This window comes from Myotis myotis, unplaced genomic scaffold (genome assembly GCF_014108235.1).
Source record: "Myotis myotis isolate mMyoMyo1 unplaced genomic scaffold, mMyoMyo1.p scaffold_m19_p_11, whole genome shotgun sequence".
Taxonomy (NCBI): domain Eukaryota; kingdom Metazoa; phylum Chordata; class Mammalia; order Chiroptera; family Vespertilionidae; genus Myotis; species Myotis myotis.
Window position 1 is genome coordinate 12139133 of NW_023416315.1, and position 13699 is coordinate 12152831.

General features: G+C 35.8%; 1 protein-coding gene and 1 non-coding gene across 3 annotated transcripts in view; both read right to left on the reverse strand.

Moving 5' to 3' along the window:
- Positions 1-13699, reverse strand: part of BCAP29 (B cell receptor associated protein 29) — a 37806-nt gene that overhangs the window by 16634 nt on the left and 7473 nt on the right. For both annotated transcript variants that reach the window (XM_036327537.1, XM_036327536.1), the window contains exons 4-6: positions 10532-10682; positions 9305-9440; positions 4599-4707 (exon numbers count right to left, since the gene is read on the reverse strand). In XM_036327537.1, the coding sequence (XP_036183430.1) occupies positions 4599-4707; positions 9305-9440; positions 10532-10682 (396 nt within the window). The remainder of the gene's footprint in view (positions 1-4598; positions 4708-9304; positions 9441-10531; positions 10683-13699) is intronic.
- LOC118666704 lies at positions 719-846 on the reverse strand. Its single transcript, XR_004971046.1, has one exon. It is a non-coding gene; the product is annotated as a small nucleolar RNA U109 (small nucleolar RNA).

Consider the following 13699-nt stretch of genomic DNA (forward strand, 5'->3'; position numbering starts at 1 on the left):
TTGCAATAGCCCTGGCCGGTGTGGCTCAGCTGGTTGGGCCTTGTCCAGTGCACTGAAAGGTTGCTGGTTTGATTTCCAGTCAAGGCACATGCCCAGGTTGACTGGGTTGGGAGCTCAAACCCTGTGGGGGGCGTGCAGGAGGAGGCAGATAGATGCTCCAGCGCCATTGTTTCTCTCTTTTCCTTTCCCTTTCTCTCTCTCTAAATGTCAATAAAAAACCTTTTAAAGAAATCTTGCAATAAATTAATTATTTGAAAAGTTCTTTAAAAAACTATTGATAGCCCTAGCCAGTTTGGCTTCATGGACAGAGCGTCGGCCTATGGACTGAAGGGTCCCAGGTTCAATTCCAGTCAAGGGCACATGCCCAGCTTGCGGGGCTCAATCCCCAGTGGGGGGCGTGCAGGAAGCAGCCAATCAATGATTCTCTCTCATCACTGATGTTTCTATCTCTCTCTCCCTCTTCCTTCCTCTCTGAAATTACACACACACACACACACACACACACACACACACACACAAAAAAAAAAAATAATCATAGAAACAGACAAAAAGGAAGGGAAGGTGGGTAAGAGGGAAGAAAGGGAAGTAAGGAAAGGAAGTAAAGGAAGGGGAAGGTGAGGGTAGGAAGACGGAAAGGAGAAAGAGAGAAAGAATAAAGGCAGGGTCAACGAATTTGCCCTAATCACTTTTTTGTATTTTCTTCTTTTTCTTTTCCTTTTTTTGTAGGAGAAATATACTACTGCTCAACCTCTACTAAAATAGCAGTCCTAGAACTCTGTTAATGTAGCATGTTACAGACACATTCCTGCTCCTAAAGGAATGGGGAGGAGACCATTCCACATGTAGTACAATCATTTTTAAAATCATATTTACTTTTACCACTGCCTGGATACATGCAATGATTAAGTGGTACATATATCTTCCCATAATAAGAATAATACTGAGGAGGTATTTATTTATAAGAATAAGTACTGTAGCGATCCTAAAAGACTCCTTTGAAGTCAATGTCCTTGAACATCAGAAGGTTTTCCACTCATACATGATCTATTTTATTATGAAAGCTTGTGAGCTTTGTAAATTCTTCAAAGCTTCAGTTCTCATTTTGCATGCTAGTGCCCTTCCCCAATTACTCCACACACCGGGACATCAGTTTTATTGTTAAGCAGATCATTAAAATTGACCGATCAGGCAGGTCCTTATACCTGACTAACTTAGTAAATTAGGTGTTTTGGGACATGCACACACTAGGGTCCTATTACTTCACTGAAGCACAAGTAATTTACTAACTCTGAGCAAAATCTGAATTGGTACTATGGAGAGAGTGTTCCTAATACCTGTTTTTGGAATGCTAGTTTTCCAATTTGGGGCAGACCAGCTTAAATAAATATTTATATCTATGCTTTATTTTTACTAATACACTTTGGTGAAAATGTTTTACTTAAAGAAATACCAAGGGTAAGACAAATCATTTTACTCCTATTAAAAAATAGACAAGCCTAGCTGGTGTGGCTTAGTGGCTGAGTGTCAACCTATGAACCAGGAGGTCACAGTTTGATTCCTGGTCAGAGCGTATGCCAGGGTTGTGGGCTTGATCCCCAGTAGGGGGCATGCCGGAGGCAGCTGATTGATGATTCTCTCTCATCATTGATGTTTCTATCTCTCTTCCTCTCCCTTCCTCTCTGAAATCAATAAACATGTATTTAAAAAAGATAATAAGCCACATTACTTTCCTACTCAATTGTCAAGTATAAAATAACTTTCTGAAACATTTGTTAAGCACTGCCAGCCTTTATATCCTCAATCTTTAGAAATCAGTGAATATTTTTGAATGCTACTACGTCCAAAGAATGGTGCTTCTAAATTCATCCAAATCTGGTACTACTTGTTTATGTAATTTCTTAATTCTAGCCTTAATAAATTTGGCTGGTTTAGTCAAGAGAACATAGCCAAGGATATACCTCCTTTAGAAAGGAAACTTTGATCTTCTCAAGGTCATTAGCAGCTTTGATCTTCTCAAGGTTACTATCTAAAATAATAACTTTGGGTAAATAAAATGTATTCATAAAATACTACACACCTTGCAGAAACCAAATAGGACATACTCAAACAGGTAAAATCTGCTTTTACCTCAACACTGATTCACGTTGAAAGTAGCTGTGCAGTCTACACTTCAAACACAGGAGCTGGCATCTCTTGTTATCAGATTATAAACACAATGCCTATATTATCGAAGAGTTAATTTTCTCCAAACATCTGAAATGTCTCTTAAAGAAATATTGTGTTTCTTTATGTTAACCTAAAATAATATTGAGTTTAGAGAGTTACATCTCAGACTTGTGAAGTTAAGCTCAGGGTTGAGAGGTGTAGCAGGGCACACAACCTATTCCCGTCTGTCTTTCATTTTTATACTATCCTACTAACAACATAAGAAAAAGGATTGTTGGCAGATGTGAAAAAAAAAGCAAGATTTTAAAATAATTTTTTAAACTAATAAAAGATATTTTGAAAATAGTCCTTTGCATTCTTCAGAAGGATTAGCAGCAATATTTTGTGTTGGGTTAAAGAAGAACACAGTTTCTGTTCTGAAATGTCTAATGTAGAGGGTAGGTGATTATTAAATTTATTTTTATACAAATATTAAAACTTCTTGATCATGTTCCAAATCTTTTGGAATTGCAGAAGAGCCAACAGTACCAGCTATGACAAGATTTTGAAATTAGGGCTATATTTCCCCTACCATATATTATACCACCTTGACCAGAGGAGTAACTTATTTTTTAACTTACTGCCTCTAAAGAATTTTCTGATTTACTTTCTTAACTTTAAATAAGAAGTAGAAAAGTTATTAAATTTTCAATATTGTATTAAACATCCTATTGATTTTTTTTAATGGAATTAGCTTTTACCTTCAGATTTTTCCATCTCAAATTCAAAGGCCTGGCTGGTATGGCTCAGTGATTGACCCAGAGGTCACAGTTCAATTCCTGGTCAGGGCACATGCCCAGTTGTGAGCTTGATTCCCAGTAGGGGGCATGCAGGAGGCAGCTAATTGATGATTCTCTCTCATCATTGATGTTTTTATCTCTCTTCCTCTCCCTTCCTCTCTGAAAAAAAAAACAAACCTATATATATATTTAAATAACTACAAAATATCTTGATGAAGAAAACTCTACACAAAGAATATAAACGCATAACCAATTTGCAAGTTATATTACAGAGAATTTCTATTATACTTAGGCCTATTTTAAAAATCTAAATTTACAAATGGCATACAGTAGGTCCTTCATTCAGTCACTGAACATTTTCCAATTTATCTCCAACATAAAGTAATGGAAGAAACTTAAAATTGGATAAGGCCTATACATTGATCATTACTTTAGCTCTGACTGACTGAGAGGTTCCCCAATGTCTGGATAACATCAAGGAATAACTTTTATGCAGAAATGTTCACTGGGATCAAGCCACAAACTTTTAAACAGAATTTCCTGGTATGACATTGGAGTTGGGGTATCCAGTTTTCTGTGCTATGTGACTGTAGGCAATAATAATTTGACTAAAAAGAAGAAAATACTATTGGAACTATTAAAAAAAACAAAAAATAAATAAAAAATGGCCCTAGCCATGTGGCTCAGTGGTTGAGCATTAACCCATGCACCAAAAGGTCACAGGTTCGATTTCCAGTCAGGGCACATGCTTGGGGTGCAGGCTCAATCCCCAGCAGGGGACATGCAGGAGGCAGTTGATCCATGTCGAGGCAGGCATTGATGTTTCTCTCTCTCTCTCCCTCTCCCTTCCTCAGGATAGCTGCCTTCAGAAAAACGAAGTTAGGATGCTTTACCCAAGTCCTCATTGCCATGTATTTTGAAATGAAAAATTCAAATTCTCAGCTGACATCCAGATTTTTCTTACTCTATGCCAACCCATCTTTTTCAAGGAATGCTTTCCTTATATCTGGCAGACAGGAAATATTAGGGCTTGAGATTAGCAATATACTTTCTTTAAAAAAATTTTTTTAATCCTCACCAAAGGATATGTTATTAATTTATGGAGAGAGAGAAACATCAATGTGAGAAACACTGATCAGCTGCTTCTTGTACATGCCCAGACTGGGATCAAACTGCAACCTGGGTATGTGCCCTGACCAAGAATCAAACCCGCAACTTTTTGGTGTACAGGATGACACTCCAACCAAGCACCCAGAACCAGGGCAGCAATATACTTTCTTATAACCAAACTGTCCACCTGTGATCACTTCTTTTAAAGGAGCAATATTCATAATGGAAGAATGTGATTTATTTTCCAATAATGTGTTCACAAGCAACTTTTTAGGAACATAGCTCTTTTGCTAAGGTAAGAACATCTGTATTTACAACACAGATCTGAAACACCTACATGTTTTTCTGTATAACACAGCATGTTTCTCTTGGCTGAAACAATGTTTTATCTTCATATTTGAGCAGGAATTTATAAATAGGTCGCTCGTGGTATTTCAGTCAAAAGAACTATTTAGCCATTAGATTTGTTTTAGGGAAAACAGTGAAGTGTAACAGCATAAAATATCATGCTCTTTTTGCTTTGGCACATGCACACAAAGTTACCATCTGAAGTCTTCTTTAGTTCAGTTTTCAGTTTTTCCTTGTCTTCTACCAGTTTTTTATTTTCTGCTTCCAAAATGTGTTCCTCTTCCTTGTTATAGCTTTTCAAGAGCTATCAGAAAAGAGAGTTATAGAAGTGAGCTTAGATTACAATAGCCAGACATTCTTCCAGGAAATGGTCTGAGTAATGTATTTAAAATTATTGGTCTTTATTTTATTCTTTGTTTTTTTCGTATTTTATAATTTTCTACAATGGAATTCTGCGAACATAAACGTGATATTTGGCAAACACACATAAATTTCTCCTTACAATGGTTAAAATCTCAAATGAAAATAAGAGGTTCTGGTTGGGCTCTGATTAAAGTCGTATTTTCAAAAGTATTTAGGTAAATAATGTGCATATATTTTTATCAATTAAATGTAATGAAAATCCAAGTTAAAAAAACACAGTTCTAAGGCTATTAATTAGGAGATCATTATATTCCAGTTACAGAGCTGCAACCTGGGTTACTCAGACTATTTTCAAAAAATCTTTATTGTTGAAAGTATTACCTATGTCTCCCTTTTTACCCCCCATTGACCCCTTTGAGCCTGCCCTGCCCCACACCCCAGGCTCAGACTATGTTTATAAAGGTGGATTTGTAAGAGAAGAATATAATGTTGTCAGGGGGAAGTGAGTAAGTAGAAAATGAAAAGGACATCTCTATGCTTGGAAAATTCTATCTAATTTTCATTGACCAGTCTCCAAATTAATTTTATTCAGTTAATCCTTTATGATGCGATTCATATTTTAAAATCTATTCTGGCTTTTAAAATGTTTATGTTTCTAGCTTATCCTTTCTAGGCAAGAAAAATTAAAATCTGAATAGTACGGTAAAATATCTAACTAAAATAAAACATAATTGTGGTGAAAGCCTGGGGTGGGGTGAGAACCAGGTAGAGGGAGAAAATGGAGGGGGGAGGGATGGGGAACATCTGTAATACTCTCAACAATAAAGATAAATATAAAAAATTTAAAAACCTTAAAAAAATAAATAAAATAAGAACATAAGGGAGTAAAATTTCATGATCTGTATGTCTGGATGGAAACTACCATTGTTAATAGACTAAGAAGTTGACATTGTAAAGAAATTTTAAGAAATTTAAGTTACTGAGAGGGGGAAATTAGTATTTGAAAAATAAAATATGTACACATTGTCATGGGTTATTTGACTAAAGTGCAGCAACCTGATACTGACAGTGTCCATAAGTGAAAAAGCAACATAGGACAATTTTAAACAGACTGACATAGAAAAGAATTTCTATTGGAGATGGTTCCTTTTCTAATGTAAGCTGGTATATTCAACAAACAAAATGTTCTACTGAGCACCGACTACAGGCAAATTTTTACAATAGTAGGGTTATAAAGGATACAAATGTAAAAGAAATATGATCCCTGCTCTCAGGTAACTTCAATTTAGTGAAAAGGATGAGACAAGAGCATATTGTAGCACAAGATCAAATACAGTACTTTTGTGTTATAAGAGAGATTAGGCAGCTCAGGAGGAATTAAAGCTCTACTAAGTATATTATATAAGCCCAGTAAATTGTTTTTAGGAGATAAGAAGACTGAAATACACACAACTGAAGAGGACTTTTACTTTCAAAATTAAAAAAAAAATTTAAATTAAAGAGCAAAAATAAGACCAAAAATTTTTTCTTCAAATCTCTATGAATTTGTTGCCCATATTCAAATTCTAAACAATCCTCATTGTTGCTTCACTGCTTTTAGGTCACAGAGTCTCCAGTAATTGGAAGGGAACCATGGAGTTGTAGGAATGTTTATTACACTGACTGCTTAAATTATTATGCCATTTACTTGGAAAAGTTGGATTTGTGCTGGTCTTGTAAATAAGCTTTCATTACTGCACCTGTAAACTTGTCCGAATCTATTATGTGTGACTTGATGCTGGAGAAACTGAAATATGAAATTCAACAGCTACCAGCTACAATAACGCATGTGTTCACTGTCCTACATACCTTATCCCATCTTGGTAAGGGACTTGAAAAAAAAAAAAACTGGTCAGAAGTAAAGCTCCATCACTGTTGTTATTTTAAAGCAATTAAAAATTAATTGGTCTTTCATAATTATTTCATTGAATTAACTGAATATTAGAACACAGAAGGGTCTCAGGCACCATCAAAAGGGACATAATAGGCTAGCATACAAGCGAAGGGACAAAACAGCTTGGTTAAGAGTGGATTCTCAGTTTTATCACTTAGTGGAATGATTTTGTGCAAGCCACTTAACATTTTTGTGCTTCCACTTCCTCATGTATAAAATGCACATAATAACAGTATCAACCTCATGGGGTTACTGCACAAATTAAGAGTTAATACCTCACTGTAAAGCATCTGAAGTGATACCTGGCACCCGTTAGCTATTACTTACGGCCTTGAGGCCCCGAACACATGAGGTGACTTGCCCTAAGTAACAATGCTCATTATTTGGTAGAGTTGGGACTAGTACCTAAGTCTCTTAGATCCCAGGGTAATATATTTTCCATTAGGTAATGTGTCTTTGATAGAGACTGAAGAGGTGTTTTAGCAATATTATCCTTCTTTAACTAGTATTTAAAAACCTACATGAATGAAATATCTTGAAATAAAAGTCATCTTTGACATTCTGACCTAGGGCCTTTCTTGGCCACTTAGATGCACTTTGGGCAGAGTTTATGTCCAGCTCACAGACTTTCTCTCCACTGTGTACTGATTTCAGCCCAGCATCCCTGTGTACCCCTAATGATCTAAGACCACTGAGTGGGTCAGAGATATGCAGGAAGCAGGGAACCAGGACGGCATGGCACCAAAAGTAAGAAAAACAACAAAAGAAAAAAAACTGTGGAGGATCAAAGAATCAGTAGTCATAAAATAAACTTCCTTGCAATAGTAACTGGGTCTGAAAACAATTCCAAAAATGTTTTGAGGAAGATGCTTTCTTTGAAAGACAAGACTAATTTAAGTACATTAATTATGATGTATATAAGAAAAGTAATAGTACCAAAACTTTACAAAAACACTTTACATTTCCTTAGAGCTGAAGAGTAGGAAGAAAATAACTAAAGGATAGGAGTAGTAGCTACAACTCATCAATCTGACACGATGGGCATAATGTTAAATCAAGATAGGCACACGGTTAGACTACAGAGACAAGGCTGCGTGCTGTGAGGTTAGCCTTCACATTAATTAAAACTTTGAGGATTTTGTTTTCTTTTTACCATTGGGAAATAAGATCAAATGATAGAAAATGAAGCAAGTAATATTAAGGTACAAAATGAGGCTCATTCTGTTGCTGAAACCAGTCTCTCCCAAAAAGGCAAAAATAACCGAGAGCTTGCTTTTATATTCAGAAGTATCAACAGCTTGACTTCCCAGACCTATATTTACTACAAAGGGAAATTTACATGGCATCTGTGAATCAATGCCTTTTAAAATAGAACAAAACAGAGTAAAAAATAAACTAAAGCTTATTTTCTAAAAGTTTCCTTTAAAGATGCTGGATACAATCTAAGGAACATTTTTAAATTCTATTTCTATAAAAATACCTTTTTGACCCTGGTTGGTGTGGCTCAATTGGTTGGCGTGTCTTCCCATACACCAAAAAGTTGTGAGTTCAAGTCCCAGTCGGGGCACAAACCTAGGTTTTGGATTCAGTCCCCAGTTCGGGTGCGTGCAGGAGGCAACCAATTGATATTTTACTCTCACACGGACCTCTCGCTCTCAAAAATCAATTAAAAAGAAACAAAAAAATATATACCTTTCTGTTGTAGTGAAAATAAGGTAGACATCAACAAATGTAAAAGAGGGTTTTGAGTAGGTGACCAAGACACTGCAGCACCAAGCAGAATTTTTTGAAATGAGTTCTGACTTATTTAATAGGTTTTAGAAAGTTTTATATTGTACTCTGCAATACCTAACTCATTTAGATTTGATGAAAGGTGGTGCTTATAGTTCTTTCTATAAGAGGCTAGGCTTTAGGACTTGGATAAGGATTTGAATTCTCTGTCAGACTTTTTACAAAAATACAACTTGGTCTAACATATAATTGATTGTTTGCATTTCATTAATCTACAATAGGGAAATAATCTTATTGCATTATTTTAGGAATGCTTTCTTTGAGAAAATCTGTTTTGCATTTGATTGGTTCCACTGATTCTTTTTACTGAAAAGCAGAATTAGCAAAACATGGGGCTTAATCTGAACTGAAAACCACTTACATGTGAGATCTGAGTTCTAAATTTTAAAATTAAGAAAAAAAAATGCCCAAAGTAATTTTGTATCTTTCCTTTTTTCCATTTGTTTTTCTTTTTCTCCCTCTACATCCCCCACCCCACAAGCTCCTTGGCCTCAGAGGGAGTGTTCAGGGGCCCTGGACATGGAGATATTCTCCTTTCCCATCTAACTGGTTCTTTTTAAAAAATATACATTTTTATTGATTTCGGAGAGGAAGGGAGAGGGAGAGAGACATAGCCCCTACTGGGGATCGAGCCCACAATCCAGGCAAGTGCCCTTGACCGGAATCGAACCTGGGACCCTTCAGTCCGCAGGCAATGCTCTAACTACTGGGAAATACATGGCCAGAGCAAGCAAATGCTCTTTTTGAAAAACAATATACCACCCCTTGGGAATATTAACATTTACACAAATTTTTAAAAAGAAAATTTAAATACCTGTTTTAGTTTTTCGTTCTCTTTCATGAATTTTCTGGCAGCCTCGTTAGTACTTTCTGCTTGATTTTTAAGTTCTCCTTTGTTTGACATTTCATTTGCCAGCTGAGTAATAAGGGTAACCAGACGTCTCAATACTCTAAGAAAATAAAAATGTTAAAATAAATAGCCTTGGTCAAACAACTCTTATTTAGGTATGGTGGTAGAGAGAGATGATGGTTAAAGAGGAAATATTAAAAAAAAATCCAAGTCTTCCAGTCAAAACACGCCTGTGTCTCATTCATTTAGAATCTTTGTTAGAAGACTAGCATTTGGAATATAGATTCAATAGTACTTAGTAATTTAATAATTTTCTTTGTAGAGGCCTCTAGCCAGGAGGAGGAGCAGAAACAGAATTTCAGACAGTGTGGCAGGGCCAGTAAGAAGTCCTTGCCAGCCCCTCCCCGCCGTTCAAAATTTGCTATTTGAAGAGCATTGTATGAGGCTGGTCATGCCCCCAAACTGCTCATTCACATTTATGGGTAACTCCCATTGTTAGAAATAGTAACTAATATCTTCAATTATTCACTCAACAGACATTTCCTCAGGAACTGCTAAGTGTTAAGCACTGCTTTAGGCCCTGGGAACATAGCAAGAACCGAGACAAAGTCCCTGTTCTCAAAAGGTTCTATTTGGAGAAGCAAGAGTTAAAATGAATGAATGATATTCCAAAGAAAAGTATATATACATTCTATGGGAGTGTGCAAGAGGAGACCTACTTACTTTGGGGGAAGTGGTGGTCACAGAGGCTTCCTTTAGAAAGAGACTGAAGGATGAAAAGTTAGCCAGGGAAAGAGGGAAGAGAAAAAGGAAAAACAGGTGTGAAGACCCTGAAGTAGGAAGGAACTGGGGACATTATTAGTAAATAAATATTCATTGCAAGAATGAATGAATGAACGCTGGAGGTCAGTGTGGGAGGAATGTGGTGTACATGTCAAAGAACAGTATGAGACAAGGCTCCAGAGAGAAGAGGGGCCAGATCATGTGGGGCTTACTAACCTTTCAAACTTACAAGCTATAACTATTGCTTGTTATTTACTTGGGTATATAGTCTGAATTCTTTTATGAAGATGTTAGTATACTAAATATTATAAGAAAAAAACCTATTGTGTTGGTTAAAAAATGAGAAACATAAATTATGTTTTTAAATTGTTTCTGGTTTTTTGTTGTTGTTTTTTTTTTTTTACTTACAGCCAAAAAAATAATGAAAATCCAGAAATGTAAAGATTTCTTTGAGACCTAAAAAGTTTCATCTGTGTATGTTCATGGGCACCAGGTCTGCTAGGTGAGCTCTTTTCAATGACAGCAGTAGAGGAATATTTCCTTACTTCTCTCACAGCATCTATTAGAGAAGAAGAGAAAACATTATTTTTAACAATATAAAATTAACCTTTGCCGGTGTGACTCAGTTGGTTGAGTATCATCCCATGCACCGACAGATCACTAGTGCGATTCCCAGTCAGGACACATGCCTGGGTTGCAGGCTCCATCCCCAGTAGGAGGTATGCAGGAGGCTGCCATCAATCTATGTTTCTCTCCCTCTCCCTTCCTCCCTCTCTCTCTCTCTCAAAAAAAAAAAAAAAATCAATGAAACATATTTAAAAAAATAAAGGAATATAAAATTATAATAAAAATAGGAAGCAGTTTTAGAATAACTAACCTAACTTCTAAATGATGGACTTCAGGTAGGGCTGTTTTTTCTTTTTCTCTACATACTTGGGAGGGTACCATGCTCAAAACAGATGATCTGTACGTGGATACTAGCGGTAATTCTTGAATGTAACAGCATTTTTGTTTTTTACTATTCATCTAGGACTCATCATCATTGTACCATCTCTCATCTCTAGCTACACTGAAAACTATTATCCTTTATTCTTTCTATACCTAATGGTTCACTAAATTTTAATCTATTGACAATAACATATAGGTCATATCCCACTACAATCAATTCTGCAACTATCCTACTTCTCTTACTGTACTAGCATTTTATGATGTCATTTTGTTGATGGTTTCCTTTGCTGTGCAGAAGCTTTTTAGTTTCATGTAGTCCCACTTGTTGATTTTCGCTTTTGTTGCCTTTGCTCTTGGTGTCAAATCCAAACAACCACTGCCAAGACACTTACTACCTATGCTTTCTTCTAGGACTTTTATGGTCTCAGGTCTTAAGTTCAAGTCTTTACTACATTTTGAGTTAATTTTTAAAATTTTATTTTTCAATTACAGGTTACATTTAATATGATTTTGTATTAGTTTCAGGTGTACATTAAAATAATTTTCATATGGTGTAAGAGAATGTTCCAGTTTTCCCAACATCATTTCTTAAGAGACTGGCCTCTCCCCATTGCATATTCTTGGCTCTTTTGTCATAATTAATTGAACATATATGTGTGGGTTTATTTTGGAGCTCTCTGTTCTGTTCCATTGATCTATGTGTCTGTTTTTATGCCAATACCATAATGTCTTGATTATTACTATAGCTTTGTAATATAGTTCGAAATCAGGGAGCATAGTACTTTTTTATTTTTTATTTATTTGAGAGAGAAAGAGAGAGAGAAACATTGACTTGTTATTCCACTTATTTATGCATTCTTGTATATGTCCTGACCAGGGATTGAACTTGCAACCTTGGCATACCGGGATGATGGTTTAACCAACTGAGCTATCCAGCCTGGGCCATGATGGCTCCAGCTTTGTTCTTTCTCAAGACTGGTTTGGCTATTTGGGTTCTTTTGTGGTTCCATACAGATTTTAGCATTGTTTGTCCCATTTCTGTAAAAAATGCCATTGGGATTTTGATATTGTACTGAGTCTGAAAATTACCTTGGGTAGTACGAACATTTAATAATATTAATTTTACAACCTGTGAACATGGAATCTTTTCATTTATTTATTCAATTTTTTTCATCAATGTTTTATAGCTTCCAGTGTACAGGTCTTCCACCTTTTTGGTTAAATTTATTCCCAGGTATTTTCTCTTTGATGCAATTATAAGTGAGTTGTTTTTTTCTTTATCCTCACCCAAAGATATTTTTTCCCCCATTGATTTCAGAGAGAATGGAAGGGAGGAAGGCAGAGGGGGAAGGGAAGAAGGAAATAAAAAAAAGAGAGAGATAGAAACATCAATTGGCTGCCTTATGCAACCAGGTACATTCCCTGACCAGGAATCAAACCCGAGACCTTCTAGTGCATGGATGAGGCTCTAACCCACTGAGTCACACCAGCTTGGCATAAATGAGGTTTCCTTAATTTCTCTGATAGTTTGTTATTAGTGCATAGAAATGTAAATTTCTGCATATTGATGTTGTTTCTGGCAATTTTACTGAATTCATTTTTAGTTCCAACAGTTTTTGTGTGTGAAGTCATCAGGGTGTTTTCTTTTTATGTTTAACATTTCTTTTTTTAATATGTTTTTATTGATTTTTAGAGGGAGAGGGAGAGATATAAATATCATTGAGAGAGAAACATCAATGTGCTGCTTCCTGCATGTCCTTACTGGGGATAGAGCCTGAAACCCTGGCATGTGCTCTGACTGGGAATCAAACAATGACATCCTTGTTCATGGGTCAACCACTGAGCCATATCAGCCAGGAGGGGGTAGCTTTGTTATAACTTCCTGTAATTCTATGAAAACTGGTCTTAAATTTTATAAATCTATTAGGATTCATTTGGTAAATTGTATTTTTTCTGCAAAATTACACATTTTATTTACATTTTCCATTTGTTTGCCTATAACTATATAAATAGTTAATAAATAACTATATAAATAAGTAACTGTATAAAATGGTTTTAAATTATCTTTTAAAAATTTCCTTGGTTTTAATAGTTATTTCCCTTTGTCATTTCTCAGATTGCCTCAATAATATAGTAAGAGCATTCTAACCACTACAGTATAACTAAAAACACAAAATAGTATTTATGAATTACTCTGAGCTGGCCAGAGGAACCAAGGTACTTCAAGGGCCATTATGCTTGTGAGTCAGCTTCCTCCAAAATTAAATGGAAGTATAATCCTGGATTCATTACACAGAAATGCTGAAAATTAACAAATAAAGTCAAAGAAATTTATAAATGTGAATGGTCACACAAACCCACCCACAGAATAAATCACCTGTATAATAACAAGGAGACTATGTCTAGAAAGTAGAATGGGGGCCACAATAAGGTGAGGTTGTGGCGTATAGTCAATTTTCTATAAGCCATGTGGAGACAGTCTTTTTTGGGTCATTTGTGGAAACTTTCAAATTCCTGGGATGAATTTCTACTGACACTAAACATATTCCTGGGTTTTTTGCTTCCCTTCTGCCTATTCTCCAACTGTGAAAACACACATAGACGCACATACACTTTTGACTTGGTATT